The sequence below is a fragment of the Borostomias antarcticus genome, assembly GCF_949987555.1.
Source record: "Borostomias antarcticus genome assembly, chromosome: 10".
In the NCBI taxonomy this organism is placed as follows: domain Eukaryota; kingdom Metazoa; phylum Chordata; class Actinopteri; order Stomiiformes; family Stomiidae; genus Borostomias; species Borostomias antarcticus.
The window spans coordinates 9,759,555-9,786,597 of NC_140243.1; the positions used below are offsets into that span (position 1 = coordinate 9,759,555).

Below are 27,043 nucleotides of genomic sequence, written 5' to 3' on the forward strand. Positions count from 1 at the left end.
CCAGATGGTCAGTACCAGGCCCCCAGGATTCGAAATCTAAAGTGAAGCCCTATTGAACCGCGCCATCTTTGAAAAAAACACGTCACTGATACCTTTGACAGGTATCAATGACGCGTTCTTGTAGTCCACGAACAGATTGCGTTCATGGCTCTCCCCGCTCTGAGTTGGCGATGAAAAGCGGCTTGCCGATTAATCTACTTTCGTCAAATATATCCGTTGGAAAACTTTTTTTATTTTTATCCAGGCATCTTAGTTTTAACAGTATAATTGTGACTGAACATGTTTTGTTTGCTTATAGGTGGTATTCATTCTGTTTTGAGCTCGGCGGGTTAGCTGCGAACTTGCCGCAACGAGAGATCCCGTCTCTGGGTGGACAGCTGTTCAACTCGCCTGGGACCAGGTCCCCTGGAGCTATTTCGCCTGGCTGCACATCGCGTTGTTTTGAACAGAATGAATACCACCTACTAGCAAACAAAACATGTTCAGTCACAATTATACTGTTAAAACTAAGATGCCTGGATAAAAAAATGTTTTCCAACGGATATATTTGACGAAAGTAGATTAATAAGCAAGCCGCTTTTCATTGCTAACTCAGAGCGGGGAGAGCCATGAACGCAATCTGTTCGTGGACTACAAGAACGCGTCATTGATACCTGTCAAAGGTATCAGTGACGCGTTTTTTTCAAAGATGGCGCGGTTCAATAGGGCTTCACTCTTTCAAACAGCCAGTGAATGGAGTGACCCTATCCAGTTCTATTAATACATCCATGGTCAGTACCAGTCCTGTGGAGCTGTCAGGCCAAAATCTGTCCGGGACACATTTTGGCCTGACAGAGCCAACCCTGTCTGCCCTGTCTATGGTAATCCTTTCTATCTCAGTTTCAGATGCTCATGTGGAGTTTCAGATGCTCATGTGGAGTTACCTTGATTAGCGCCGCCCCTGTTTAGACCAGTATATATATATATATATATATATATATATATATATAGGTATAGACGTTCTAGTCCTTCTCAGTAACAGAGGGAACACAGCACGACATATGCCATAACAAGACATGGTGACGTTCACTTAAGAGTGGCCATTGCCTCTTGGATCCGAAAGGAGAGCAAATTGATATGGAGGGTGTTGTGGTGTGCCGAATATTATCGAATAGTGCCTATAATTTTACGTTTCACTTTTTTTTTTAATGTGCTTTTTTTTGTTCATGTATCATTCTGTGCCAAGGTTTTTATTTGCCAATATCACTTGCATCATTGCATTTCTGCTTGATTTTGTTTGCCTATTGTCTGTTGTTGTTTTATTGCATCAACAATACATTTATGATTGCTTTTGAAAAAAAAGTATATGTATAATAATATGCGCCTTGATATTTATAACTAATTACTTCTCATTCTGTAAATGAAACTATTTATTTAAGAGAGAGGTGCCTCTGTGTGTCTGGTTCAGGTCGCTTGGGAGAACGTTGCAAAAATACATGCCACACCATTTTGTGTGAGTTTTTGTTAATGAACTTTTTTATATCCACCAACATGACATTGTCTCCCTGTGTAAAGTCACATTTCAAATAAAAGTTGACCAACTGGTTCGGTGTTCAGTCTTGGGTGTCGTGTATGGAGGGTTTGTTCTAGATAGTTAAAGCCTTTCTGCGTGACCAGCAGCACCAAGTCCAGTCCTGACTGTACATCACCAGGGTGTTTGCTGCGTCCTGTCAATGTAGCCAAGTGCTTGATATGACAGCTTGATTGTGTTCCATCATGGGTATTTGAAGACATTCGACAGTGCCCCTTTAACTGGCCAGGCCTCCATGGAATAAATAGCTTCATTTATGTGATAGAGCAGCCAGCGAATGGAGGGAGATGCATCAGAGCTGGGTTGGTGTCTCCTATAGGCGGATGTGCCTAGGACCTCTGGCCTAGCAAAACTTTATTTGTTTTAAACTCTATAAAAAGTGTTAACGTTCTCATTGGGTACAGTATGTGTCAGTGATCATAAAACCCAGATTTCCAGGAGGACCTTGTAGTATATTTTTATACGGTATTACATCAATGCATTTGTGTTGCTCTCATGTAGTAATCCATTTATTAAGAATAAGGAATAAACTTCAATTCAGTAGGAACTTGGTTAACTTAATTAGTTTATCATCTAGATGACAACATATTGTCCTGTCCTGAGTCAACATTCCTTTGCTCCTGAGGACAATAGAGATAGCACCTCTGAAGAAGAGGTCAGGAAGTCTACAGTTGATCAAAGCAGGACACAGGAACAACACAAGACTGCCCCCATGTCCGGAGGGGGGCAGAGCCCAGTGACACCTATTGACCAATTACAAGACTAGTTGTAAATGTACCTCCCTTGTATGCAAATTTGTTTGTCATGTGAGACCTGGCCTGAAGCCAAGGATATAAACCGGCCACCGAGTAAAGTACTGTAGTTCTGCCGAAATTTGACCTGGATGGCGTGCTCAATAAATTTGGTTTAAACTGCATTTTTCTCCAGAAGATTCTTTTCCACATTTTTCTGCCCAAAAGTCAAGACAGAAAGAAACGACATATTGACGACGGGGACGGGACGGCGATTCTAGCTACGTTTGCAAGACCCTCGAAAGACAGCGAGATCAACTCGTGGACCTACCGGCCAGAGGACAGGGGTGAACGAGATTGCGAGTCTTGATCGAGGTAAACTGTCTTGCAAATTATTTTATGCTTTCGCCGTAAAGAACTTCCAATAAATAAGGAGAATAGATTTAAAATTGTGTACGCATTGTTGCGCTGACTTCGTAGGGCCTAGTCTTGAAAAGACGCATACGAGTGCGCAAAGTCAGAGAAGACGGGAGCTCCAGAGTGGGGTTCCATGTCTATAAGAAAGCCGGTTAAATTAAATGCATAAGGTTGCATATTTTTGTATAAATGTTGAGGTACCAGTATGTAAAGCAGGCTAAACCGGAGTCCTGTATTGTCTCGTTTTAAAGTACGTTTTTAGCCGTCTGCTATTTGGTCCTGTTTCTTGTAATTGTCTAATGTAGATATTCTTACTTTCTTGAATGAATGATTGAGGAAGAGAGATCCTTTGTTCACTCTTCCACGTGGGGGTGTGTATATTGTAGGCCTGAATGAGTGTGTGTGTGCCTGCCAGCATCCTTTGTGAGGAGACGGGCTGTGAGAGGTGTGAAAGTTGAGGTGTGAACGGAGAGAGTGAAAGGAGAGCGTGCTTGTGGGTTTTGTGAGTTGAGGTTGTATGTTTGTTGGTTGGATCCATTGTATGTTTGAAAGTTGAGTGAAGGTAAATAATATTGGCTGATATTTCCTGTTTAATTGTCTTTTGTGAGGTTCAGGCTCCCCGTACCCTGAGTTGTAAATTCCTAGCCCTCTTAAAACAGCTGTGAAGAGGGGGGGGTCAGTGAAACGCGATCACTGGCCAGGGGGGCTGTGCTGTGGTTTGTAGGACAGTGTGAAAGTCACCCAATTGTGTCTCTCTCTCTATCTATCTGTCTCTCTCTCTTTCTTTCTTTCTCACTTATTTCTCTCTCTTTCCTGTCTTTAGAAATTAGGGACATATAATTCATCCAGTGGGTCGTGCGGTGTATGGGACGACTGGATTAGATTAGAATAAGTTAATTTATAAATCCATAAGTGGAGGTTGAATCCGGGCCAGGTGGACACTGATCGAGAAATCGGTTACTCAGCACTCAAACCCTAGCAGCAATCCACTAGTCAATTATAACTTTTATTAATGAAACCTTTCTTCAATCTTCATAAATTGAGAATGGTGTAAGCCAGATTTTAGGGATATTAAGAAATCTTTCATCCTTCTCACCTCTGTTGTCCTATGCCTCCATCTAGTGGTCATTTATAGGTTGCAGTGCACGCTGGTTTTGGTTGTGTTGATTCTTTAATTCTGCTGTCCTATGCTGCCATCGCGTGGCCATTGTTAGATATGACCGCTTTTTGGTTGTGTTGATTCAAGTGTATTAGGTGGTTCAATGCTGCCATCGTGTGGCCTTTGTTAAATATGACCGCTTTCTATATTTGTTTGATTATTCGTGTGTTTTATGACAGTTTGACTTTAGAATAATGGGTTGTTAATAGCAAATATATTTTTAATTATCATTGCTTGGTGATTAATTGGTTTCTCCCCTTTTGAGTCAATCTGTTTACAGTTATATCCGGAAAAGCTTTTGTCCAAACCAGCCACCAATACCAGCCATCCATCCATCCACCCATCCATCACCTGCTTGAAAAGTAAGCCTGAATTGCTGATTAATGCTCATTAATTGAACTAGACTGATCACCTGATTTAATTGTTTTGAGTGGTTGACCTGCATTTAAGGCTTGGTGTTTTATGATAAGGTGATTGATTGGTTTGGTTACTTGATTTGATAATAAGGATACATGGTTAGTTCATTAATTGATTAATTCTTCAATATTTTATTGATTACTTGATTAATTATTTATAGTTATTCAACTTTTTGTTATTATAAATATTATATATATAATAATTCTACTTGATACTGGATATAAGTGGTTTTGAGGGTGTTTAATTGTTAAATGGATGTAGATGGTTTGGTGATGAGCTTTGGTTCTTGAGTGATTGGTGGTCTGTTGGATATCTGGTTTAAAGGTGTCTTGGTTTTTGATAGAATAAACATCAGTTTAAGCGTTGCTTTAGTAGAGTGATATAGACGTACATACATATATTACGCTTTGCATATTGTGTGTGTGTGGAGTGAAAGGACTGAGTGAACGGACAGTAGGACTCAACTTGCTGACAGGCAAAGTGGTGTGGACATTTCGATGTCTACGTCAAAATATTTTTTATTTTAATTCATTATTTTCTGGCATACAGCGATTAATGAGGGGATTGTCCTCTGGTGCACAATACCCTAAGCTTGCGTCAAACCGGGCTTTGTGGTTTTTAATTTGCAAAAATTAAAAGTGCTTAAATGGGACCGATCGCTCCCTGTGCTGAAGACTAGGGTTGAGATTGAGCAAGATTATATCTGGTTAGGAAGTTTTAGTCAGAGCAAGAAGTGTCCTATGTCCGTGAGTGATTGAGTGTTCATTTCTTTATTAATTACATAATTGATAAAGCTTCATTTTATAGTGTTAGATTCTTAATAGGTTTATTGATAGTTTGAAGTGTTAACAGTTTATCAAGTTATGAGGATCTTAAATAGTCTTGACGCTGTTCAGTAAAGTGGGATGGATACAGAACACAGCATTGGAAGCAGTAATTATAGCTCCAACCGAAATAAAGGAAGTCAACAGCACAACGGACAAGCTGTTGAGTGAGTGATGCTCTGTTCTCCCACATGAATTAAGTCTTGACCCCGCCTCCTTATGAAGCTCAGACGGAAGCTACTAAGGCTTATCCACAGCTACCCGTGCTAAATACGGAGGGAAGATATGTAATCAGAGATGATAATAATGATATTATGCAGAAGGGAAATGCCAGGACGACCGTTGTAACTCATCTTGATGTGAAGCGCAAAACCAAGAAATTAGATAAGCATCCGACACCAGCTGAAAAGAAGAAGAAGAAGAAAAGCAAAAAGGGCAGACATGAAAGTGACAGTGGCTCTTCTGAAGAGGAAGGAGCGGATATTGGAGGATATAGTGAGCGCATTAGACAGATTATGGCACGCGCTGAGAGGAGAGGGAGAAAGGGCCTAGAAACAGACTCTAGTAGCAGTAGTGAAGAAGAGAGCGAGGAGTCTGACTCAGATGATGGTGCGAAGGCCAAGGAACAGGTGAATAAGGAGCTGAGAGATATGGAAAAGGAGTTGGATTCCATTAATGCATCAAAGACTGAACTTGAATCTGAACTGTATGCAGCTAAAAAGGGTGAGGATGTGACTCATTTGGAAGATGCATTGAAGGATCTTGCTGTAGTTCAGTCAGAGATGCAGACACAAACACGTCAGATGCAAAAGGAGTTGGAAAAACATGACCTTCGTCCAAGACCGAGTAAACCTGAGGAGAAAAGTGAATCAGAAGGAACACGTAAATCAAGAAAGAAGACTAAAGGTGACGGGAAGATGTTTCCAGTGGTGGTTAGTGGTGCTCATATGAACTACAAGCCCTGGCAGGCTAGTGACATGTCTGCAATCTTGGATAAACTGCCAATTCTCCAAGATGGCGCTCATCCCTGGACGACAAAGATTGATCAGCTATCACAAGGCATCTCACTCGCCATGGGTGACATTAAGAGGATCTTGTCATCAGTACTAGGAGTACCGCCAATGGAAGAAATTCTGGAAAAGGCTGGAATAGGAAGATGTGCTCATACAGCGATTTATGATGCTGAACTTTTCGCTGCCAATAGAGGGCGTTTGTGGAGAACCCTGAAGGAGATGTTCCCTACCAATGTACACCCAGACGATATCATTTTCAACGCCTTAGGTGACACAGAGAATCCCAGAGCATATGTGGCACGAGTTTACCAACAGTGGAGAGACCTCATGGGAAACGACCCTGAGGAGCACAAGTTGGAACGCGCTATGCTGCGACTGAAGCTCCAAGAAGGCCTGCCTCAGTCCGTGAGGAGTAAAGTGGGGGAAGTGGTTGGTCTTGGGTCTATGGTAAAGAACATCTACATTGATCATATTGCTCATCTAGTGGAGCATTACAGGAAGAAGGAACGGGCCCTGAAGGAACAAGATGCTGAGCTGAAGAGGAAACTCACTCAAAGTCAGCTCTTGAATGGAAAATGGATAGAAGAGGAGTAGAAACAAGCTGTTGTTTTGCAGAACAACAACGACGACAACAACCAATGATGTAATCTTCACTCCCGTTCCCTGTTTTCCAACAGCCTCAGACAGGGGGAGATTATTAATTCTGAAGTATTCAAAAAGAAAAAAAAGAAAAAAAAAAAAGGGGGGGGTGAAGAGAAAGTCGAACATGTCATTGGATAGATGTCATCAGCGATTTACAATACAACAAGTATTTCTTGCGTTTCTAGAATCAATTTTTTAGGAGAATGATAGCGGTGATAACCTACGTTGTCACCTCTGAGCCTGAGTTCATTATTGAAGTTGAAGTAATGAGGAATATTTTTATTACATCTGTGACATTTTGGAGAAACACTTGTCTCCAGAAGATTATTATAGAAGCAAACTAGTTGAATATGGACTCTAGAGTATGAACCATCTTTTTGTTCAGGAAAACAAAAACAAAAAGTCATGTGTGTTGAATGGTTATCAATGATTTGATGCTAAATTCAGTTTATTACAGGAATTTCATAATAGTAGGAGTATTCAGTTATGGTTTCATATAACATCAGTTTAGATAATTGGTTTACAAAGCTGTTTAGTCAATTCAAATAAGTTATGTTTCTCACTTTGATTTAGGAGTTTGTGTTTCAATAGTCAATGAATGGCCATAAGCTGTTCGTTTATGCATTCTACTGTATGAATTTCATTCACATAATGATGATGTGTTTGTGAGGAGTTGGCGTTAGGCCTTCCCCTCTGTTTTTAACCTCGGTTTGTGTTGAGTGTTGTTTTACAGGTACCGCGGACCCTGGGGGCCGGGCCCTAGCCATGCCTGGTGTATGCCATCCTGGGGGCTGACGGTCATCTGTTGTTTGTATATTGTTTGTCTTGTCTATCTTTTTCTGATATGTGTTGGAACATGAGGTTACTTGATGTTTAGCATTATATGTCATTTCTGTTTAGGATTTCTTGTTCAATCAAGCTTGAGGAGGTCGCCTACATTTCACCTGTGTTTTTGATTCAGGTGTGTGTACACGTCTCCTTGGTTAGATTGTTCTGTTCTGTTTTGTAGTAATTTAGGTTTAGTCTATGTCTATAGGATGTTCTGTTTTCTGTGTAGTTCTGTGTTGATGTTTTCAGACTATCCTGGAGTGCATTTAGTGGGCTACCAAGGCGTGGTTGCCCCTCACCAGCACGAAGCTATGAACTGTGTGGAGTCACGGATGACTTGAGGGTCATTCTTGGACTTTCCTGGAGCGTTCTCCCTGTTTCAGACGGGGTGAGCTTGTCATCTTGCTACGGACATTGTTCTCTGGGTGTCAGGGAGGATTGCGACACCTGGGGGTTTGATGTCTGAAGATTGCTCCAGCATGGGACGAGGAGATGAGACAGCGCTGAGGGCTGTTCTCCTTCGGAGGGGCTAAGTGCTAGTAACCTCTGGCCCCCGATTTGCTTTGTTGTTGTGTGATGATTTGGTTATTTGTATGTGTTTTGGGAATTGTTTGTTATGTTTAATGTTGTTTTGTGTCGAGGCGTTAGGACGCCTCGAAGGGGGGATATGTAGTATATTTTTATACGGTATTACATCAATGCATTTGTGTTGCTCTCATGTAGTAATCCATTTATTAAGAATAAGGAATAAACTTCAATTCAGTAGGAACTTGGTTAACTTAATTAGTTTATCATCTAGATGACAACATATTGTCCTGTCCTGAGTCAACATTCCTTTGCTCCTGAGGACAATAGAGATAGCACCTCTGAAGAAGAGGTCAGGAAGTCTACAGTTGATCAAAGCAGGACACAGGAACAACACAAGACTGCCCCCATGTCCGGAGGGGGGCAGAGGCCAGTGACACCTATTGACCAATTACAAGACTAGTTGTAAATGTACCTCCCTTGTATGCAAATTTGTTTGTCATGTGAGACCTGGCCTGAAGCCAAGGATATAAACCGGCCACCGAGTAAAGTACTGTAGTTCTGCCGAAATTTGACCTGGATGGCGTGCTCAATAAATTTGGTTTAAACTGCATTTTTCTCCAGAAGATTCTTTTCCACATTTTTCTGCCCAAAAGTCAAGACAGAAAGAAACGACAACCTCCTCCCTCAGCAATAGATTGATCTGATTGGATGAGGCTCCGAAAGTGCGTCATTGCTGCTGATGATAGTGATGGCCTAAGGTTACATGACGATGGGATGATGGCGCTTCAGTCTTTATTGCTTGATGGTGGGTTGGGTTTATTCCAAAAGGGGGCATCCACAGAAACATTTGCCTAGGGCCACCAAAAGTCTAGAGCCGGCCCTGTGCACCAGTCAGGGGTTTACGCGGGCTCAGCAATAGGTACAGCACGCGATCGAATTACTTAAGCATGGATGGATAGGAAACTGAATTACAGAGATTTCGCTGATAAGATGTGAAGTGAGTTACGGGTTGACTCCAACCCGGATGACGGTGAATAATTTTGGCAGTATTTGGAATTACTGTAGGCTAGTAACTATGAATATTCTGTGAAACTCCCTGATAAAAGTAGGCCTAAGCAATAAGATAGTCCTGTCATGATGGTCACTGACAAGCCGAGTACAGCCCAATGCATGACAGATAGAAATAGCATATCGAAGAAATGAAACGTGCACGCGGATTCTCACAGTCAACGCACGAATACAAAGACTATCATAGTTTATATTATGTATGCCTACCCAGCCGCAACATTCGGGGTTGTAGCTGCTTGGAACAGTCACTGAAGTCTCGTCTTTGCGCGTGCTTCCACGGATGGAATGTATTATTTTTATGTACAGTACAGTACAGCGCAAACGTCTTTGGCCACCACCAAAGAAAATAATGTTTAAAGCTATTTACCTGGGCAGTAAGTGTTTATTTGCTTGTAGAAACACTATATAAAACATTGGAATAAACACAAATAAACACAAAAAGTAATAGACATATCTTAAGAATAAAAAACATCAGTAGGCTAACTGTCCATGGGTTGGCAGTCTGAAGAGAGATGAGGTTAAATCTGATCTGAGGTTAGATAAAAACAAAACAACCTTTATTGAATCATGACCAAAATATGAATAGAATTTCTTGTTTTTAAAAGAAGTTGGTATTTTGTGTGGCCTCCCTTAGAACACAAAGTTCCCGTTGTTGCCTACTGCTGTGTCATTGTAGCAGTCCTGTGGTAAATGTTATAGTCTTTTTACTAGCAAATAAACACTTACTGACCAGATAAATAGCTTTAAACAATTTTCTTAGGGGGGGCTAAGACGTGCACGGTAGGCCTACTGTAATAACCAAAATATAAATCAATGTTTTTTAAAGACCACTAATATTTATTTAGTGTATGACTCAATCACTGTGTGTAATGCATAAGTAAATGCTTTTACTGAGCGCTATATAAGCCCAACTTGACCGTACCCATCAGCCCTTATACAGGCTCTCCAAAGACGATGTGAGCAGACTTGAGACTAGCCCCGGGAAACGAGCGGCAATCCTGAATGCTTGGGCGCGTGTCAGAGTAAGGAGCCAATCCGTGGCACCAGACCGTCTCTCGGTGGGCCGGTCATTAAAACTGAGAGCAGTGTCGTGATGCCACCATTCTTAAATCACGGGAGCCTAGAGTTTTCCCTCTGTCATTGGTGAACATGCACGCAATGACGATGCGCCACTAGGGGAACACATTTACGCACTGGCAACATCAGGGGGGACACCGACCGGAGTGCTCCAGTCTCCTGGACCCGGCACTGTGGCGCGATGGAGAGCTCAAGCGCGGTGGACGCAGATTCTTCAACTGTTGGCCTAAAATTATTTCTTAATTTCACGATGAGCGACACCATCAGTCGACGGTTGAACAGCTCAGGGGAGGATCTTGCCACAGCTGGATTACGTGTAGCCAGTGGCCCAGTGTTTCTGCGGGCCAGCACTCTCAGGACTGCCGTTGATGCCGCTCTCAGGGCTGCGCCTCCGTCGGAGCCCGCTCACCTGATGGTTGCCTTTTGGGATTCCCCGCTCAGTCACGGAATCAACGTGTTCGTAGGATTGGTCCTCTGCTTCACCATGCTGGGGCTGGGCTGTACGGTGGAGGTGAGCCAGCTAGGGGAGCACATCCGCAGGCCCATCGGGGTGTTACTGGCGCTGGTGTGTCAGTTCGTTATCATGCCCCTCGTAGCCTTCCTGCTCGCTTTGGCGTTCTCTCTCGACGATGTGGCGGCTATCGCCGTTCTTTTGTGCGGCTGCTGTCCAGGAGGGAACCTGTCAAACATAATGTCCCTACTGGTGAACGGGGAGATGAACCTAAGGTAAAATATTTGAAATTTTAAAAAGCAGAATGCATAATCCATAATGGAACCATTGACATAAATTGATTCTGAACAATGTTAAAATACCAAAATGCCTTCTTAAAATCCAACCCACTTCAGTTATTTATATAGACCGCCGTTTTAAGGACTCGGATGCCTAGCCTCACTCGACTCATTGACAAATCTTACTGAACGAAATTTACGCACACTACACATTTACCAAGGTTTTACGCATTAGGTGGATTTTACGCATGGGTGTTGAAAACGTGTAATCTATTTACGGTCAGATTTCCGACATTGTATTATCAATATTTTGTAGTTTAAACAAGATTTAGGACAACGGATTCTGTTGAAACTGCCTTGTTAAAGCCAGACTTTTTGTGTTGTTCTTTGAAAATGACATGGTTAGTTTCTCTCCCCCAGCATCATCATGACCATCTCTTCCACGCTCCTGGCGCTGGTGCTCATGCCGATCTGTCTGTGGATGTACAGCCGCGCCTGGATCAACACGGCCGTGGTCAACCTGATGCCCTTCGGGGCGATCATCCTGACCCTCTGCAGCACGCTCATCCCGATCGGCCTTGGGGTGCTGCTCAGGTATCGCAACACGCGGGTGGCGGACATCGTTCTAAAGGTAACTAGAGAGAAGAGACGCTACATTATCGCGTGCGTAATTCCCCCCCAAAAAAGGGAGGTTTGGAGATGGACCGGTTGATTCTATGAATGGGGGGCTGCGCGCTCGTGCGTTACCAAGATGGAACTCTTGCCACTCAAACTAAAAAGGGCAATTATAAAACGGTCAAACTAAATCAAACAAAGACAGTGTCGTCACTAGTACGCATTGCGTATTTCTTTTTGTGCGAGAGGATGCTGGCCATCTGGACCGAGTGACATCAGGGAAACATTGTCAGTCAGAGCTCCTCCCCCAGAGAAGCTGTGTGTAGCAGCTGATGTAAAGAGGGAGGGGTCAGGACGCAAGGCAGAGCAACACAACTGGGTACTCACATTAAACCAACTTTCATATCTCAGGCCGTAACACACAGCCCTACTATTTCTACTGTAGATCAGGCTGGATAGGTTGGACAATAACCACATAATTACACTGCACAGTGACAGGACATTCAAGGGCCAATTTTTGTCATATGTACAAGATAAGATATAAAAACCCACCTGTAGCCTATAGAAAGCCTATGGTCCTGTATGGTTCTGTGTAACCATCGTCTGGTGTAGGCTAGGTCTTCCTGCTGTGTGAGACATGATTTCAGTCTGTGTTTGTTTTTTAACAGGTGTCCCTCTGGTCTCTGCTTGTCACCTTGGTGATGCTGTTCATCATGACGGGTGCCATGTTGGGCCCGGAGCTCCTGGCCACCATCCCTCCCTCCGTGTACGTGGTGGCTGTGCTCATGCCCATGTGTGGCTACGCCGCTGGCTACGGCCTGGCCGCCATCTTTAACATGCCCCCCCAACATCGCAGGACTGTTTCCCTGGAGACGGGCTGCCAGAACGTGCAGCTGTGCACCGCCATCCTGAAGCTGGCCTTCCCCCCCCAGCTGGTAGGGGGCATGTACATGTTCCCTCTGCTCTACGCCCTCTTCCAGGCGGCCGAGGCGGGCATCTTCATCCTGGTGTACAGGCTGTACAGGAAGGAAGTCCTGCACAAACCAGACCCGTTGGGGGGCGGCGGTGACGACACAGACATAACATACAAGCGGTTCCAGGACGAGGACACGGGCTTTGACATGTCCTACGGGGCCGTGACTGTGAGTGACCCCAACACCATCGCGCTGGAGCCTTGTCCAGACTCCACTCCTGTTTAGTGGGCTGAGGACTGACGTCCACAGGGGGTTCCTGTGATTGTTGCCGGGCATTCGGACTCTCTTTTCACCTGCTGATGGAGTCATAATCACAATCATTGTCATATCAGCTAGCTCTACAAGAGCAGGGTGGACTGCAGGGGAACCCCATGGGTTTAGAATGTGTTGGGGTTTTGGGGAACAGGTGGGGGGACTGGCACGGAGTGCTGTATAAGAAGCTTTCTGTTTCAAAGGTTAAGTTATACAAGTGCACACCTTGGCTTACATGGTCTTCGGAGAAGAACCAGCCATAGGCTACCCAGAGAAAAGCTATATCCCTTCGCTGTTAGAGTTCCTTCATCAAATGTGTGTGTATGCTTTGAAAATTACATATGCAACATTATAATGGAGTCACAAAACCAACTACTCTATATACCACTGAAGCAGCATTATGGTTTAGTAGACCTGTATCTATTACACGATGGTCTTATATAGAGCAGTAAGATTCCCATAGCTGCATTAACTGGTTTTGATGCATTAAGTCTTTACCATGACATCCTTCAACTGTGCTCCATGTGTCATCATAGCTGTTTGTGACAAAACAGTCTAATACTAATGTGTGTTACCATATGTACATCAAGAATATATATATACACAAAAGTAAATAAAATAATGTATTGACAGATTACCACTCATGTCGTTTGTGCTAGACCTGGCTGATAGCCTCGCACATCCATCAGGATGGTCTCACGAGGCTACCTGACTGCCACACCTGACCACAATGAGATCAAATTGCACGCCTCCATTCTACTTAAATTGGTGCGTCAAGTAACCCGCGTTGGCAGAGCAAAAAATGGCTACGTACGGCGACGAGTACATCGACAGCTATTTCTATTCATCTTACCACCACCCATACACTGGTAGGTATACCAAACCCAAAGGTTTGGTGTGGAAACACAAAAATTACCTGGCCAACTATGGAGACACGGAGGCCTACTTTGATGACCACCGTGCGCAACTGAAATCCGTTTTATCTCAAATCAACCCCAAACTAACCCCGAGGCTACGGAAGGCAAACACCAAAGATGTCGGGGTGCAGGTCAATCCGAAGACGGACGCTTCGGTGCAGTGCTCCCTCGGTCCACGGACCCTGGTGCCCAGAAAGCGAGACGCCAAGAAGAGACGAGAGGAGCCCCAGACACCTGGCAGCCCCGTAGACGGCGGAGTGCGCTATCCCCGCACTCTGGCCGTCTACTCGCCCATCGCGTCCAGGAGATTGGCTTCCTTTCTGGAGGAGGACAAATTGGAATCGCGTGGAGCGCAGACGGGTGACTCGCCCGAGACTGAGGAGAAAGGGGACGAGGGACAGAAGCGGGGGATAAAAGAGGTAAAGGTAAGCGCGGATGACGAACTTGATAAAACAAACGATGAAAAGCCTGGCCCACGAAAGAGATCGACAAAGAAGAATGAGCAGTCGGTAAAGACTGAGGACGTTCAAGGTGAGAAGCTGATGACGAAAATAAAGCCCCGCGCGAGATTCCAGGTGAGTCCCGCGCGCCATCGTGTACCGTCAGCCTGAAACAATAGTGTAACTTGGGTGAAGTAATGTCATGGATTTATGAAACTTCCCGTCTGTCATCCCCAGTTTCTGGAGCAGAAGTACGGGTACTACCACTGCAGAGAATGTAACTTACGATGGGAAAGTGCATATGTTTGGTGTGTCCAGGGAACGAACAAGGTACACACTGTAGGCTACATATCAATTACTCCTTCTATTAGCGTTCCCTTGCACGTATAGACCCTCCGACGTTCTGCCTTTCAGGTTTACTTCAAGCAGTTCTGTAGGACGTGCCAGAAAGCTTTCAACCCATACCGTGTTGAGGACATCACCTGTCAGGTAAAGTCACGTGTTCTCTCATTGAAGTCTGTTATCTCTTGAGGTTCAACAATCCTGCAACTTGTTACTGATGTTTTTTTTCAGATTTGCAACAAGGCACGCTGTTCCTGTGCAGTAACGCCGCGCCACGTCGACCCCAAACGACCCCACAGACAGGATCTGTGCGGCAGGTGCAAGGGCAAGAGACTCTCCTGCGACAGCACCTTCAGCTTCAAATACATTATTTAGCGTGTCCTGCACTCGAACCACACCCAAACACACCCACACAGTTCCCATGGGCCCAGAGGAAGCCCTCAGGCACATAACGGCGCTCTATGATGTAGGATCACACATCGGAGATGTCATTCTTTCCAGTTTGCATTTATTTACGTTAAGCGATGTTTGCAGAAACCACCCGGATGTAAAATAAAATGGCAATACTAAGCACCTGTACTCTGGTATTATTATCCATCATTCCAGGGACCCGGAAAGACTTGAATATATATTGACTTTGACATGTCAGTCAGAGGATGCTGTAGGCTGTCTACCATAAGCTGTTCTGAGGAATGAGGCCTTATAAACGGCCTCAAATTCAATTGCACCCATTCTGCCGGTGACCTCGTCTCTGGAGCAGCTAGTCAGTGAGACTAGAGGTGTTGGTTCTTCATGCCTGACTAGCCAGCCGACTTTCTCATGCTCTATCTTGCTACTGGGGGAATGGGAAGGTGGTCACCAGGTGTGTTCTGGTACTGGGGGAATGGGAAGGTGGTCACCAGGTGTGTTCTGGTACTGGGGGAATGGGAAGGTGGTCACCAGGTGTGTTCTGGTACAGTATCCCAGACAGTACTGTAAGCTGGTGTGTGTCGCTCGTCAGTACTGCACATGACCACCTTTCGTTTTAATGAAAATCAAAGACGAGGACAAAGCTCATACGATCAGGTGTTTATTTATCCAGATAGAAGGCTGGTATGTGAGATGACAAGAAAACAAAAGAAACCCAAGGAAAAAGTGTAATGCGCCTCTACATAAAAACTATATTTTCCAGGTAAATAATATATCCATTAAATAATTAAGAACAGCATTCAAATGTACCAGACAAGCAATAGAAGAGTCCTCTGTCAGGAATGAGTACAGTGATCGTTACAATGTGCCATGACAAATTTCCACAAACGCGTTCAGACACCAGTTTTGTGTCCAGTGGTCGGGCAGCGAGCAGTGCCTTGTCAGAAGCAGAGCAGTGCTGGTCAGAAAGCAGAGCGGAGCCTCCTCGGTAGCAGTCCACCCTTAGAGCACAGGGTCCAGGTACACAAGTCAGTGCAGCTGTGTGCACCGGGATCACCCAACATGGACAAACGCATTCCCCAGTTCCCCCTCACAGGGCTCCTGACCCAGCCATGAGGCGGAGCCCGGGGGGCCAAAACGGGAGATCACAGTGGAGAGAAGGAATGCATATGATTTGGGTGGGGGTGGGGGGGCATGGCAGCCCTACTGGGGAAAGGGCACAGAACACTCGCAACCCTCCTGTCACTTGGGACTGGCCGATTTCAAATGACTCCTGACCGCGACGCCCACAGAGCCAGTCTTTGGGAAATGTAAAAGTGAGGGTTCTAATAGTGGCGTGGGTCATCACTCCGCTCTCCCTTCTCTCTTCTCCCGCTAGCTTCTTCTTCCTCCGTCCTTTTGGGATTAACAGTGCATTACACAAAAGTACAAGGGAAAAAATACTGGTTTTACACTATACACTTTCTAAAATATATACAGAGTAAAATAAGTTATTGATGTTTCCATAATGAGTTGTAGCCAGCCTGCACTTCTGTGCAATCATATGCATGTGTGTACGTGGGTATATAGCAGAATATCCACTATATACAACACAGGCTAAAGTCTCTAAAGGCAGCTACGTATTTGGTTACAGAGTGTGAGTTTCGTCAGAGGACCTGTTGAAGGTGGTGTTCCTCTCAGGCGAAGGTCAATAAACTTAATGTAGGTCAATAAACAGATAGACTTCTCTTTTTACAGTCCCCCGGTTCGGAACAGCTCCCCAGGGTTACATTACATGTTAAATATCCTAACATTTACAACCTAGGATGTTAGCTCTAATAAAAAATACATTTCTCAAAAAAATATTCTTGCAGTGCTTTTTCTCTTTCAAGCATGCTTTTGAAAACTTTTTTTTTTCTTATTTTTTTAGTTTTTTTCTCCATGTCTGTTTCCGAAGCTGGCAGGAGCCCGTCCTCTCTCCCATGTCCAGCCTCCCTCCCACCGGACTGACTGCCATGATTCCTGCGCCTCCCGGCTCGGGGGACCCAGCGCTGCGGCCCTGAGCCCTCCTCCCTAAACCCTCCTCTCCTGAGAGGGCTTGAGGAGGCGGCCGCCCAGCGCAGGAGAACCGCCCGTCAGGTCATTTCCGCCAAAAAGCTTCCAGTTTAGCATCATCATCCCCTGGCCTCCTCTCTCTCTCACTCTCTCAGGTCTCAACATCAGTCCCAATACCACAAGACTTATTGCGGCTGAATTTTGCAAGTTGGCTTAGTTTGGGAAAACAGATATTAGCTTTAAGTATTCATATATGTAATATATATTATTATGAGTCACAGTTATTCCCACACATCCTTTAGCCCTTATAGGTGAAGTCTCTACTGTCCTCCCCTGAAGCCCCTCCCTGTGCCCTGGCCTCTAGATCAGAGCGTGTGTGTGTGGGGGGGAGAAGGGGGGCAGGGCAGAGCAGAGGGGGGCTGGTTCGGTTCAGTCCAGTCCAGTCCAGGCTAGAGGCCTCACAGCCCGGTGCTGACCACGGCGGTCTGGCTCTGGCTCTGGCTCAGGGCCTCGCGGATCTGCAGGTTGAGCTCCATGAGGCGGGCGCTGGCCTGGGACAGGTCCCCGCTGGGCCCCACCACGGCCAGGCAGCCCGTCTGGCCCAGCGTCTGGTGGCGGAAGTAGATGTGCAGGAGGGTCTGGACCGCCTCGTCACTCTCGTTGCCGAAGATGTCGTTGGGCCACAGAGACCTGAGGGAGAGGAGGGGAAGGAGGGAGGGAGAGGAGGGGAAGGAGGGAGAGAGAGGAGGGGGAGAGAGAGAGGGGGGGGGAGAAAGGGGGAGGGGGGGGAGGAGGGAGGGGGAGGAGGAAGGAAGAGGAGGTGGGGAGGCAGCATCGTTAGCACTGGGCTCACAGCAGGAGCAGAACGGATGATACAGGACAGTACACAGCAGCACTGTGGATGTACAGTAGCTGTGCAGATCAGTAGCTGTGCAGATCACAGAGTCGTCAAAAAGCCTGGTTTTCCCACCTGAAGGTTTTGACTTGCGCGAGGGCGGAGCCGAAGTCTCTGTTTCTCAGGGTCTCGATCAGGGACTGAATGGCCGTCTCCGTGCTGGTCTGGGCGGCATCGGACACAAACACCTCCTGTCCGTCGCCCCCGGACTCTGCCTCCTTCAGACAGCTCTCCAGGATAGCGAGCTCCTCTGACATGTTGGTCACCTTGCAGACACACACATACATACACACAGGTCAGATTACCTTCATTTATCACAAGGGGCTTAATGCAGCATGAGTGCAGCTATATGCATGTGCACAATCTGTGTAGGAAGTCAGTAAAGCGATTTGGTTAGTATTGATATGTGATTAACTGGAAAGCTGACCCTATCTCTCCATGTAAGAAATAAATCAATCTCATTCAGTGGATTTAATCTGATTGAAGTTCCTCTGGAGAGCTATAAAACTAGACTGCGGCAGATAGAGATAGATGGAGAGATTGAAACGGGCCAGGCCAGGTCAGATTGGTTGTCTGCTAGACAATGGGGCCAGAGATGGTCAGTGTGTTGTCTGTGTGTGTGTGTGTGTATGTGTGTGTGCGTGCATGTACGTGTGTCTGTATCCTAAAAGGCACACGTAGAGTGTAGAGTTGTAAGTGTGACTGGAGAGGGTTTCCCCCTGAGCGTTTCTCCTCACCTCCACCTCTCTCTTGATCGAGTCGACGCGGCTCACCAGCTTACAATAGGCCTGGAACAGCAGCAGCAGCTGGAAGTGCAGCTTGTAGAGTCTGCGACACAGCTCCAGCTCCTAGAGACACAGACAGAACAGAGTCACACACCCCTCACACACACGCCCCTCTCTCTCTCTCTCTCTCTCTCTCTCTCTCTCTCACACGCACGCAGGCACGCACACACACGCGCGCACACACACACACACACACACACAACCACGCATGTACGCACACACACGCGAGAACACAGTCTGTATTCTCTCTCACATGACGGATGATATCCTGGGTTAGAGAGGAGGAGATGAAAGGGTTAGGGAGGCCCACAGCGCCGGAGAAACCTCTGTCAGATGACCTCTTATCACTAACCACGGGCTAGCTGGCTGTTGCCATGGAGCCCTCACTGGGTTACACACCAACCAACCATCACCACCTGCCAATCTGCCTGGGGGCGGGGCCTACCAGACAGATGAACCAACCAGACATGGCCCTAACGGAATGGTTACCCAAGATGCTCTCTGATCCAGGAAAACATGGGGCGGTAGAAAATGGGAGTTTGAACAGTTACTGTATGGGAATGTAGCCATAAATGTGCAATATGAAGGTGAGCTTAAGATGGCGTCCTCTCTCTCTCTCTACCCTAGTAACACTGCAGCCATGGACCTCTGCAGAGGGAATCAGCAGGGAGGGAGGGGTTAATACAATACAATTATTCAGTCGGGACGGAGCCAATAGCTAAGCATTTGCATACAGTGCATCCGGAAAGTATTCATATCCCTTCACTTTTTCCACATTTTGTTATGTTATAGCTTTATTCCAAAATGGATTAAATTCTTAATTTTTTCAAATTTCCCCATAATGGCAAAGTGAATTTTTTTTGATTTTTTTGCAAATATATTAAAAAAAAAGTTTTTAATCACATGTACATAAGTATTCACTCCCTTTCCTATGACACTCAAAATTGAGCTCAGGTGCATTCTGTTTCGTGATCATCCTTGAGCTGTTTCTACAACTTGGAGTCCACCTGTAATAAATTACAATTGCACATAAAGGCACACACCTGTCTACTTATATGGTCCCACAGTTGACAATGCATGTCAGAGCACAAGCCAAGCCATAAAGTCAAAGGAATTGTCTGTAGACCTCCGAGACAGGATTGAATCAAGTAACAGATCTGGGGAAGGTCCCGAAGAGCACAGTGGTCTCCATCATTCGTAAATGGAAGAAGTTTGGAACCACCAGGACTCTTCCTAGAGCTGGCCACCTGACCAAACTGAGTAATCGGGGGAGAAGGGCCTTGGTCAGGGAGGTGAACCAATGGTCACTCTGACGGAGCTCCAGCGTTCCTCTGTGGAGATGGGAGAACCTTCCAGAAGGAGAACCATATCTGCAGCACTCCACCAATCAGGCCTTTATGGCAGAGTGGCCAGACGGAAGCCACTCCTCAGTAAAAGGCACATGATAGCCTGCTTGGAGTTTGCCAAAAGGCACCTAAAGGACTCTCAGACCATGAGAAATAAAATTCTCTGGTCTGATGAAACCAAGATTGAACTTGAGGGAAACAAGGGAAAGATGAATGTAGCAATGTACAGAGAGATCCTTGATTAAAATCTGCTCCAGAAAAGGAGTGGCTTCGGGACAAGTCTGTGAATATCCTTGAGGGGCCCAGCCAGAGCCCAGACTTGAACCCGATTGAACATCTCTGGAGAGACCTGAAAATGACTGTGCACCGACGCTCCCCATCCAGGAGCTTGAGAGGATCTGCAAAGAAGAATGGAAGAAACTGCCCCAAAATAGGTGTGCCAAGCTTGGTGTGAATACATATGCAGATGTGATTTGAGTGTTTGATTTCTAATACATTTGCAAAAATATAAAAATATAATATACATAATATATATATATAAAAAATAAAAAAAAGTTTTTCACTGTCATTATGGGGTATTCTGTGAAGAATTTTGGAAAAAAAGAAGAATTGAATCCATTTTGGAATGAGGCTGTAACATAACAAAATGTGGAAAACGTGAAGGGATATGAATACTTTCCAGACGCACTGTACATGTTGATGATGTGTGGTATGATTGGCTGAGGGCTGGAGCTGATTAAGAGAGAGGGAGCGGGGGGAGAGGCGGGGGGAGCGGGGAGGCGGGGGCCCAGCCACTGGTTACAGACGGCCAGGTACGGGAGAGGGATGAGATGGTCAGTGTGTTGTCTAGACGACATGATGATGGTGATTAAGAGTCTAGAATACGAGAACCACTTACTGCTAGATTCTCCATTTGCTAAGCAAGAGGGTGAGCAGGTCACAAAACAACAGACAAACACAGGAGGAGAGAAAGAATCAAGAATTAGTGAGCTCTGACACGGCAACCATGACACAGTGACCTGACAGGAGCAGGAGAGGAGGACCATCCCTCCATCACACCCTGGGGTCTGGTCGAGGGAGGGTTACACAGCCCACACAGCTGAACCCATCACAGCTAGAGACACAGGCCATAGAAGAGAGGGAGGAACAGGAGAGAGGGAGTAGAAAGAGGGAGTGAGAGAGGGGGGGGGACACACAGGAGAGAAAGAGAGAGAGAGGTGCAGGGAGGGACAGGAGAGAGACAGGGAGGAGGGTTGATGTGTAGGAGAGAATGTGAATGGGTACAGTATGAGGACAACAGAGCTTTAGTCTGTGATAGCTCATCTCTGACCTGAGAGAGAGGGGGAGGAGGAGGGAGAGAGAGAGGGGGAGGAGGGAGGGGGGGGTGGGCACAGCACAGCCATACATTTATAAGTGTAACCGCCATCGACTTATAAACCAAAAACATCAGGGCTTAGAGAGAGAGAGAGTCAGAGGGAGAGAGAGAGAGAGAGAGTCAGAGAGAGAGTCAGAGAGAGATAGAGAGATAGAGAGTCATAGAGAGAGTCAGAGAGAGAGAGAGAGAGAGTCAGAGAGAGAGTCAGAGAGAGAGTCAGAGAGAAAGAGAGAGAGAGAAAGTCAGAGAGAGAGTCAGAGAGAGAGTCAGAGAGAGAGAGTCAGAGAGAGAGTCAGAGAGAGAGAGAGAAGGGGGGGGGGGCACAGGAGACACATAATTATAAAGGCACAGTCTATTCTTACGGCGGCCATAAGAATATCCTTGCCCGCTATTCTTACAGCGCCCTGACTACCGCCTCACAATCTCGGCGGCTGTAAGAATAGATGCGCCCGCTGTTCTTACGGTGCTGAATCTTGTTTTGGGGAATTTAATTTCAAAACCTACCCTTACTTACTTACCCTACCCCTAACCCTTATCATAAGCCAAATATACAGTATTTATGGCTAAAATGCTTGAACTCGTTACTTCCGGCCGCCGTAAAAATAGTCCCTACCTAATTATAATTACAGGACCTCGAGGGTCACAGAGAGTGAGGAAAACAGTGAGAAGAAAGGGAGAGAAAAAGGAAGGACAGAGAGAGAGAGAGAGAAAGAGATAACAGAGGTACCTTTGAGCTGCCCTCGTGTCAGCTACTCAACACTGAATCAGTCCCCCTGATTTCTAGCACGTCTCGGTGTGTTTGAGCTTCCTCATGTTCATCACATGAGCTGCGTTAGCTGGCGCACGCATCAACGACAAGCCCAGTCTGAGTGGTCATTTGTTGCTACCCTGACGGGCTCGCTGTGTGTGTGTGTGAGTAGGTGGGCCATACCTGGGCCTGGGTGTTGGGGCACTGGTTACCCTCTTTGTCTCCAAACGTCTTCCTGCAGTTATCCAGCCACTGTAGGGATAGGGGGAGGAGCAGAGGGAGGGGAGGAGGGAGGGAGAGGAAGGAAGGAGGGTGAGATAGATGGGAGAGAGTATGCAGTGAGATTGATACCCGAGGCTATGCAAGTGGGTTTTTTTTTTATTAGTGTGTGTGTGTGTGTTTGTATGTGAATGTGTGTGTGTGTGTGTTGGGGTAGGGTTCGGGCGGGGGGTAGATTTAATAAGAGTGCTGTACTTAGCGAATTAAAGGGGGCCTGTTGGAGAGCAGGGGGCGGGGCCCAGTCCTCCAGGGGCCCCGCCCGTCTCATTCAATTACAGCCACCGCATCCCAGAACCCTCCGCACCTTGCAATCTCATCCGTCCCATTTACCGCCGCCCACTCTTCCTTCCCCCTCGTTCCTCTTCTCCCTCCCCCCCTCCCCCCCTCCTCTCCTCCCCCCTCCCCTCCCTCCCTTCTCCCTCCGCTACCTCCCCCTGCTCCCTTCCCTCCCCCCTCCTTTCCGCCCTCCCCCTCCTCCTCTCCCCGGCCTGTCCAGCTCTCTAACTGATTTAGATCTGCCCGGTGGATATTTTTAGCCCCCCAGCAATCTCCAGGACCATGGACGCTAACATCTCATATCCTGCCCTGATTCGATGGCTGAGCTGACTATGAGAGGCCCCGCCCCCGCGTCTCTTCCTGTGCGTCATCCCTCCGTCTGCACGTCATCTCCACCCCCCCTCGACCACCCCCACCCCCAGGGCAGGGCGGCAGTGTGTGTGTGTGTGTGTGTGTGTGTGTGTGTGTGTGTGATGGGAGGTGGGGGATGGAAATCACCTGCTCGGCCGCCTCCCTCTTGCCGTTGTAGGTGTCCAGGTGTTCCTGCAACTCCAGCACGCTGAACTTCAGAGTCTCCAGCAGTCCACATGACACCAGCTACAACACAAGCACAGTCCACATGACACCAGCTACAACACAAGCACAGTCCACATGACACCAGCTACAACACAAACACAGTCCACATGACACCAGCTACAACACAAGCACAGTCCACGTGACACCAGCTACAACACAAGCACAGTCCACATGACACCAGCTACAACACAAGCACAGTCCACATGACACCAGCTACAACACAAGCACAGTCCACATGACACCAGCTACAACACAAGCACAGTCCACATGACACCAGCTACAACACAAGCACAGTCCACATGACACCAGCTACAACACAAGCACAGTCCACGTGAGACCAGCTACAACACAAGCACAGTCCCCATGACACCAGCTACAACACAAATACAGTCCACCAGCCACAACACAACCATTGGGGTGGGAATCAAGAACCAGTTCTGGTTGAGAACCAGTTCCAAATTTTCCAATTCACCAGAATTGTATCCCTTCGAGGTTAGTAATTCCTTTTATCGATGCCAGTGTGTTTTTCTCACAGTTGCGTTGCAAAAACGTATCATCATGACATCAAACTCTGCGATAAACTCTGGGAACTTGTAACAAGACAGTCATGGCGGAGAGGAAGAAACGGTCCACAGCATGGCTTCATTTTATTAGCATTGTATTTATTTATTTATTTATTCATGAGTATGGTTATTTCTCTAAATGGTAATAGACATACGTTTTTCTAAAGAAAAACGTTTAAAGAAAAGTAGCATTGTAATTTATTTTAACATGTTATTAGGCAGACATTCTACAGTACTGGCAAGTTTTGGAGTTCCACAATACTTTTGAGCTGATATTCCATGAGGGCAAATCACTTGAAACAATATGTTATCAACTTGAGTAAATAATTACAGGATAATTACATTTGTTTCCACATACTGTAGCCATTGAGACCTAATTCGCTTCGGGCAATTCGTCAGTATAATTCCCATATTGTTGTAGAAATCAAAGTGGGAGGTAAAGGGCAAATCAAGTAGCTTAATTCTCTTGCCAGCCACGGTAAGCTGTCACTGAAGCTTACTCACTTTCATTGTGTTGTTTCTAATCTAAAGATCATTGTGTGATATTTTTGTGAGGCATACCTGTGGACCTCGTCCGTCAAGACTTCCAGTTCGCGCTCAGAAAATGGAATCTTTCTTTTCTCTCTGCCATTGTCCACATGCATGTGCAGTATTTATAGTACTTCATCATATCAGGAGCAAATTGCACTCATCTGCAACACCGTATGGGCGTGTTTGCGTTAGAATGTCATTAGTGCAATATCTTTAGTGAATAGGTCGTTAAGACGGAGCACATAGCGGATGCAAATCACACGCAGTTCATGGTGCTATTAGCGGTCGCAATCCATTCTTTGTAAATTCTCCCCTATGTGTGGTATTTATTCAGTTTGGGTAATCTCACATCCTCTAGTACTAGCTCACGTTATGAAAAACATGGCGGCCATTTGACTGCTGTAGTCCAGTTTCAATAATAGTTGGCATATCTCAGCAACATCGACCTCAGAACCAACTAAAGGCTTCAAAATTCACAAAACCCATCTTCGATGATGTATTTTAACTTTAATAACAAAACATTCTCCAGTTTACAGACTGGAGGCACAAACAGTCCATAAGACTCCACATGACACCAGCTACAACACCAACAATCCACATGACACCAGCTACAACACCAACAATCCACATGACACCAGCTACAACACCAACAATCCACATGACACCAGCTACAACACCAACAATCCACATGACACCAGCTACAACACCAACAATCCACATGACACCAGCTACAACACCAACAATCCACATGACACCAGCTACTGTACAACACCAACAATCCACATGACACCAGCTACTGTACAACACCAACAATCCACATGACACCAGCGACAACACACACTTGCATGTTGCGCGCGCACACGCACACACACACACACACACACACACACACACACACACAGACACACACACACACACACACACACACACGTGTCTCTGATAACATGTAACTAAATGTTATAACACTGACAGGGCTGCAGGGCTGGCCATACCAGTGCCTGTCCCGGTAACGCATCATACTGCAGGTGCAGAGCAGACTCACCGTCTCTGCGTCCAGCAGCACTGTGGGACACTGGGAGCGAGAGGTCATGACCTCCAGGGAGCTGAGGAACTGGTTTCCCATTCGCTGCAGCCTCTCTCCCAGGAAGCGCACGGACAAGCGTGTGATCGAGCCAAACTTCCTCTGGATGCTCTGTGGAGAGAGTAGGAGTTCAAAGTCAACGGCGATAACGAGACATAAAAACGCATTGTAAACAAAGCATGCACGCATGCATGCACGTGCACACACACCTGTTTTTTACTCACCTGAAACAGTCGTGAGAACACGTGGAAAGTGTAAACGGCGGACGACCCATCAGTGTCTGACAACATCTGGTTGACATGGCAACGCCAGGCATCCTCCTCGTCGTCATAGGCAACGGGCTGGAATGCCGCCAGGATGGCAGAGAGGAAGGGTGAGGGGGGCGGAGAGGCCTGGATCTCTGGGAAACCGTCTGCGTCGCCTTCATCTGGACTACACACACACACACACACACACACACACACACACACACACACACACACACACACACAGCCAGTGTTATCCTGGCGGACGCTGGAAGTGTTTACAACCGCATGAGCATGTGCACAAACATAACATGCACACTGACCCTGACAGCCACCAAAACAACAACACGCTGTCTCTCCTTCTCTCACCTCGGATCTGCTCTCTCTCTTTCTCTCTCTAGCGATATGTCTCGCCCTCTCACTGCAGATGCTTTTTTGCTGCAGTGTTGTTTCAGCTGAAACCTACTGCAGAGCCCAGGCAAAAACAGCACATGGAGCTTCTACTGCTTAACACACACTCTCACAGACACACACACACGCGCGCTCTCTCTCTCTCTCTGACACACACAGATACTCACAGGCCGGTGGGGCCGAATAGCCTGATGAAGCAGACGGAGTAGAGGTATCTGAGGCCGAGCGCGGTGGACGCCACCGCCTCCGTCCTCATCCTCGCCTCGACTAGCGTCCTCTGCCTGCCTGCAGCACGGTGAGCTGCGTCTGACAGCTAGGCTAGGCTAGCGCACATCGCTTTACAGTCTCACACAGGACCGCAAGGCTCTATCGGAGCCCAGCATCTCTCTCTCTCTCTCTCGCACGCACGCACGCACGCACACAGAGGAAGGCCCTAACTTGAAGGCACACTGATGAGTTGCTCTTTCTGGATCGCACTCAACACACACACACACACACAAGCATTAAGTAAAGTATCTCTGTGTGGAGACAGGGAGGATCATTCCCAGTAGAGATCAATCAAGTTGAGCTGAGCCATGTGAAAACCCCTCCGTGTGCACCGGGGTAACTCAGTGCCGTGTACGTGTGCACGTGTGCAGCGCGTATGTGCGCACGTGTCCCCGTGCGTGCGTTATCGTCGTCCAGGCGGGCTGGCCGGACACTTGATTTGTGGGCCCGTGGCCAGTGTCCTCCAGCCAGACTTGGCCCACCTTCAGGAGAGGGTTGTAAAAACACACACACAGAGAGAGAGAGAGAGAGAGAGAGAGAGAGAGAGAGAGAGAGAGAGAGAGAGAGAGAGAGAGAGAGAGCGAGCTGCAGCTGGCCCACCTTCACAGTGACACCCTGGGCCCAGCCGTGCCCAGCCCCAACCAAGTCCCGCCCCGGGGAGCCATGCCAGGGATGAGCTC

General features: G+C 46.7%; 3 protein-coding genes across 11 annotated transcripts in view; 2 read left to right on the plus strand and 1 right to left on the minus strand.

Annotated features, from left to right (window-relative positions):
• Window positions 1-10,569: 10,569 nt before the first annotated feature.
• slc10a4 (solute carrier family 10 member 4) lies at window positions 10,570-12,817 on the plus strand (the record flags this gene model as incomplete). The annotated part of the gene is made up of 3 exons (XM_084444149.1): window positions 10,570-11,000; window positions 11,424-11,634; window positions 12,287-12,817. The coding sequence occupies exons 1-3, from the start codon at window positions 10,687-10,689 to the stop codon at window positions 12,815-12,817; spliced, it is 1,056 nt and encodes a 351-aa protein (XP_084300275.1). The 5' UTR covers window positions 10,570-10,686.
• An 829-nt stretch (window positions 12,818-13,646) lies between these two features.
• Window positions 13,647-14,918, plus strand: zar1 (zygote arrest 1; the record flags this gene model as incomplete). The annotated part of the gene is made up of 4 exons (XM_084445045.1): window positions 13,647-14,336; window positions 14,439-14,531; window positions 14,616-14,690; window positions 14,775-14,918. 4 exons carry the CDS (start codon window positions 13,647-13,649, stop codon window positions 14,916-14,918), a joined length of 1,002 nt encoding a protein of 333 aa, XP_084301171.1.
• A 681-nt stretch (window positions 14,919-15,599) lies between these two features.
• fryl (furry homolog, like) overlaps window positions 15,600-27,043 on the minus strand; it is a 96,249-nt gene continuing 84,805 nt past the window's right edge. For 7 of the 9 annotated variants that reach the window (XM_084444407.1, XM_084444408.1, XM_084444410.1 and 4 more), the window contains 8 exons: window positions 25,665-25,872; window positions 25,402-25,551; window positions 23,188-23,286; window positions 22,318-22,386; window positions 20,910-20,927; window positions 18,618-18,728; window positions 17,956-18,146; window positions 15,600-17,675 (listed from right to left, as the gene is read on the minus strand). In XM_084444407.1, the coding sequence (XP_084300533.1) occupies window positions 17,444-17,675; window positions 17,956-18,146; window positions 18,618-18,728; window positions 20,910-20,927; window positions 22,318-22,386; window positions 23,188-23,286; window positions 25,402-25,551; window positions 25,665-25,872 (1,078 nt within the window). In that variant the 3' untranslated portion in view covers window positions 15,600-17,443. The remainder of the gene's footprint in view (window positions 17,676-17,955; window positions 18,147-18,617; window positions 18,729-20,909; window positions 20,928-22,317; window positions 22,387-23,187; window positions 23,287-25,401; window positions 25,552-25,664; window positions 25,873-27,043) is intronic. The other 2 variants (XM_084444409.1, XM_084444413.1) reach the window with 1 other exon arrangement.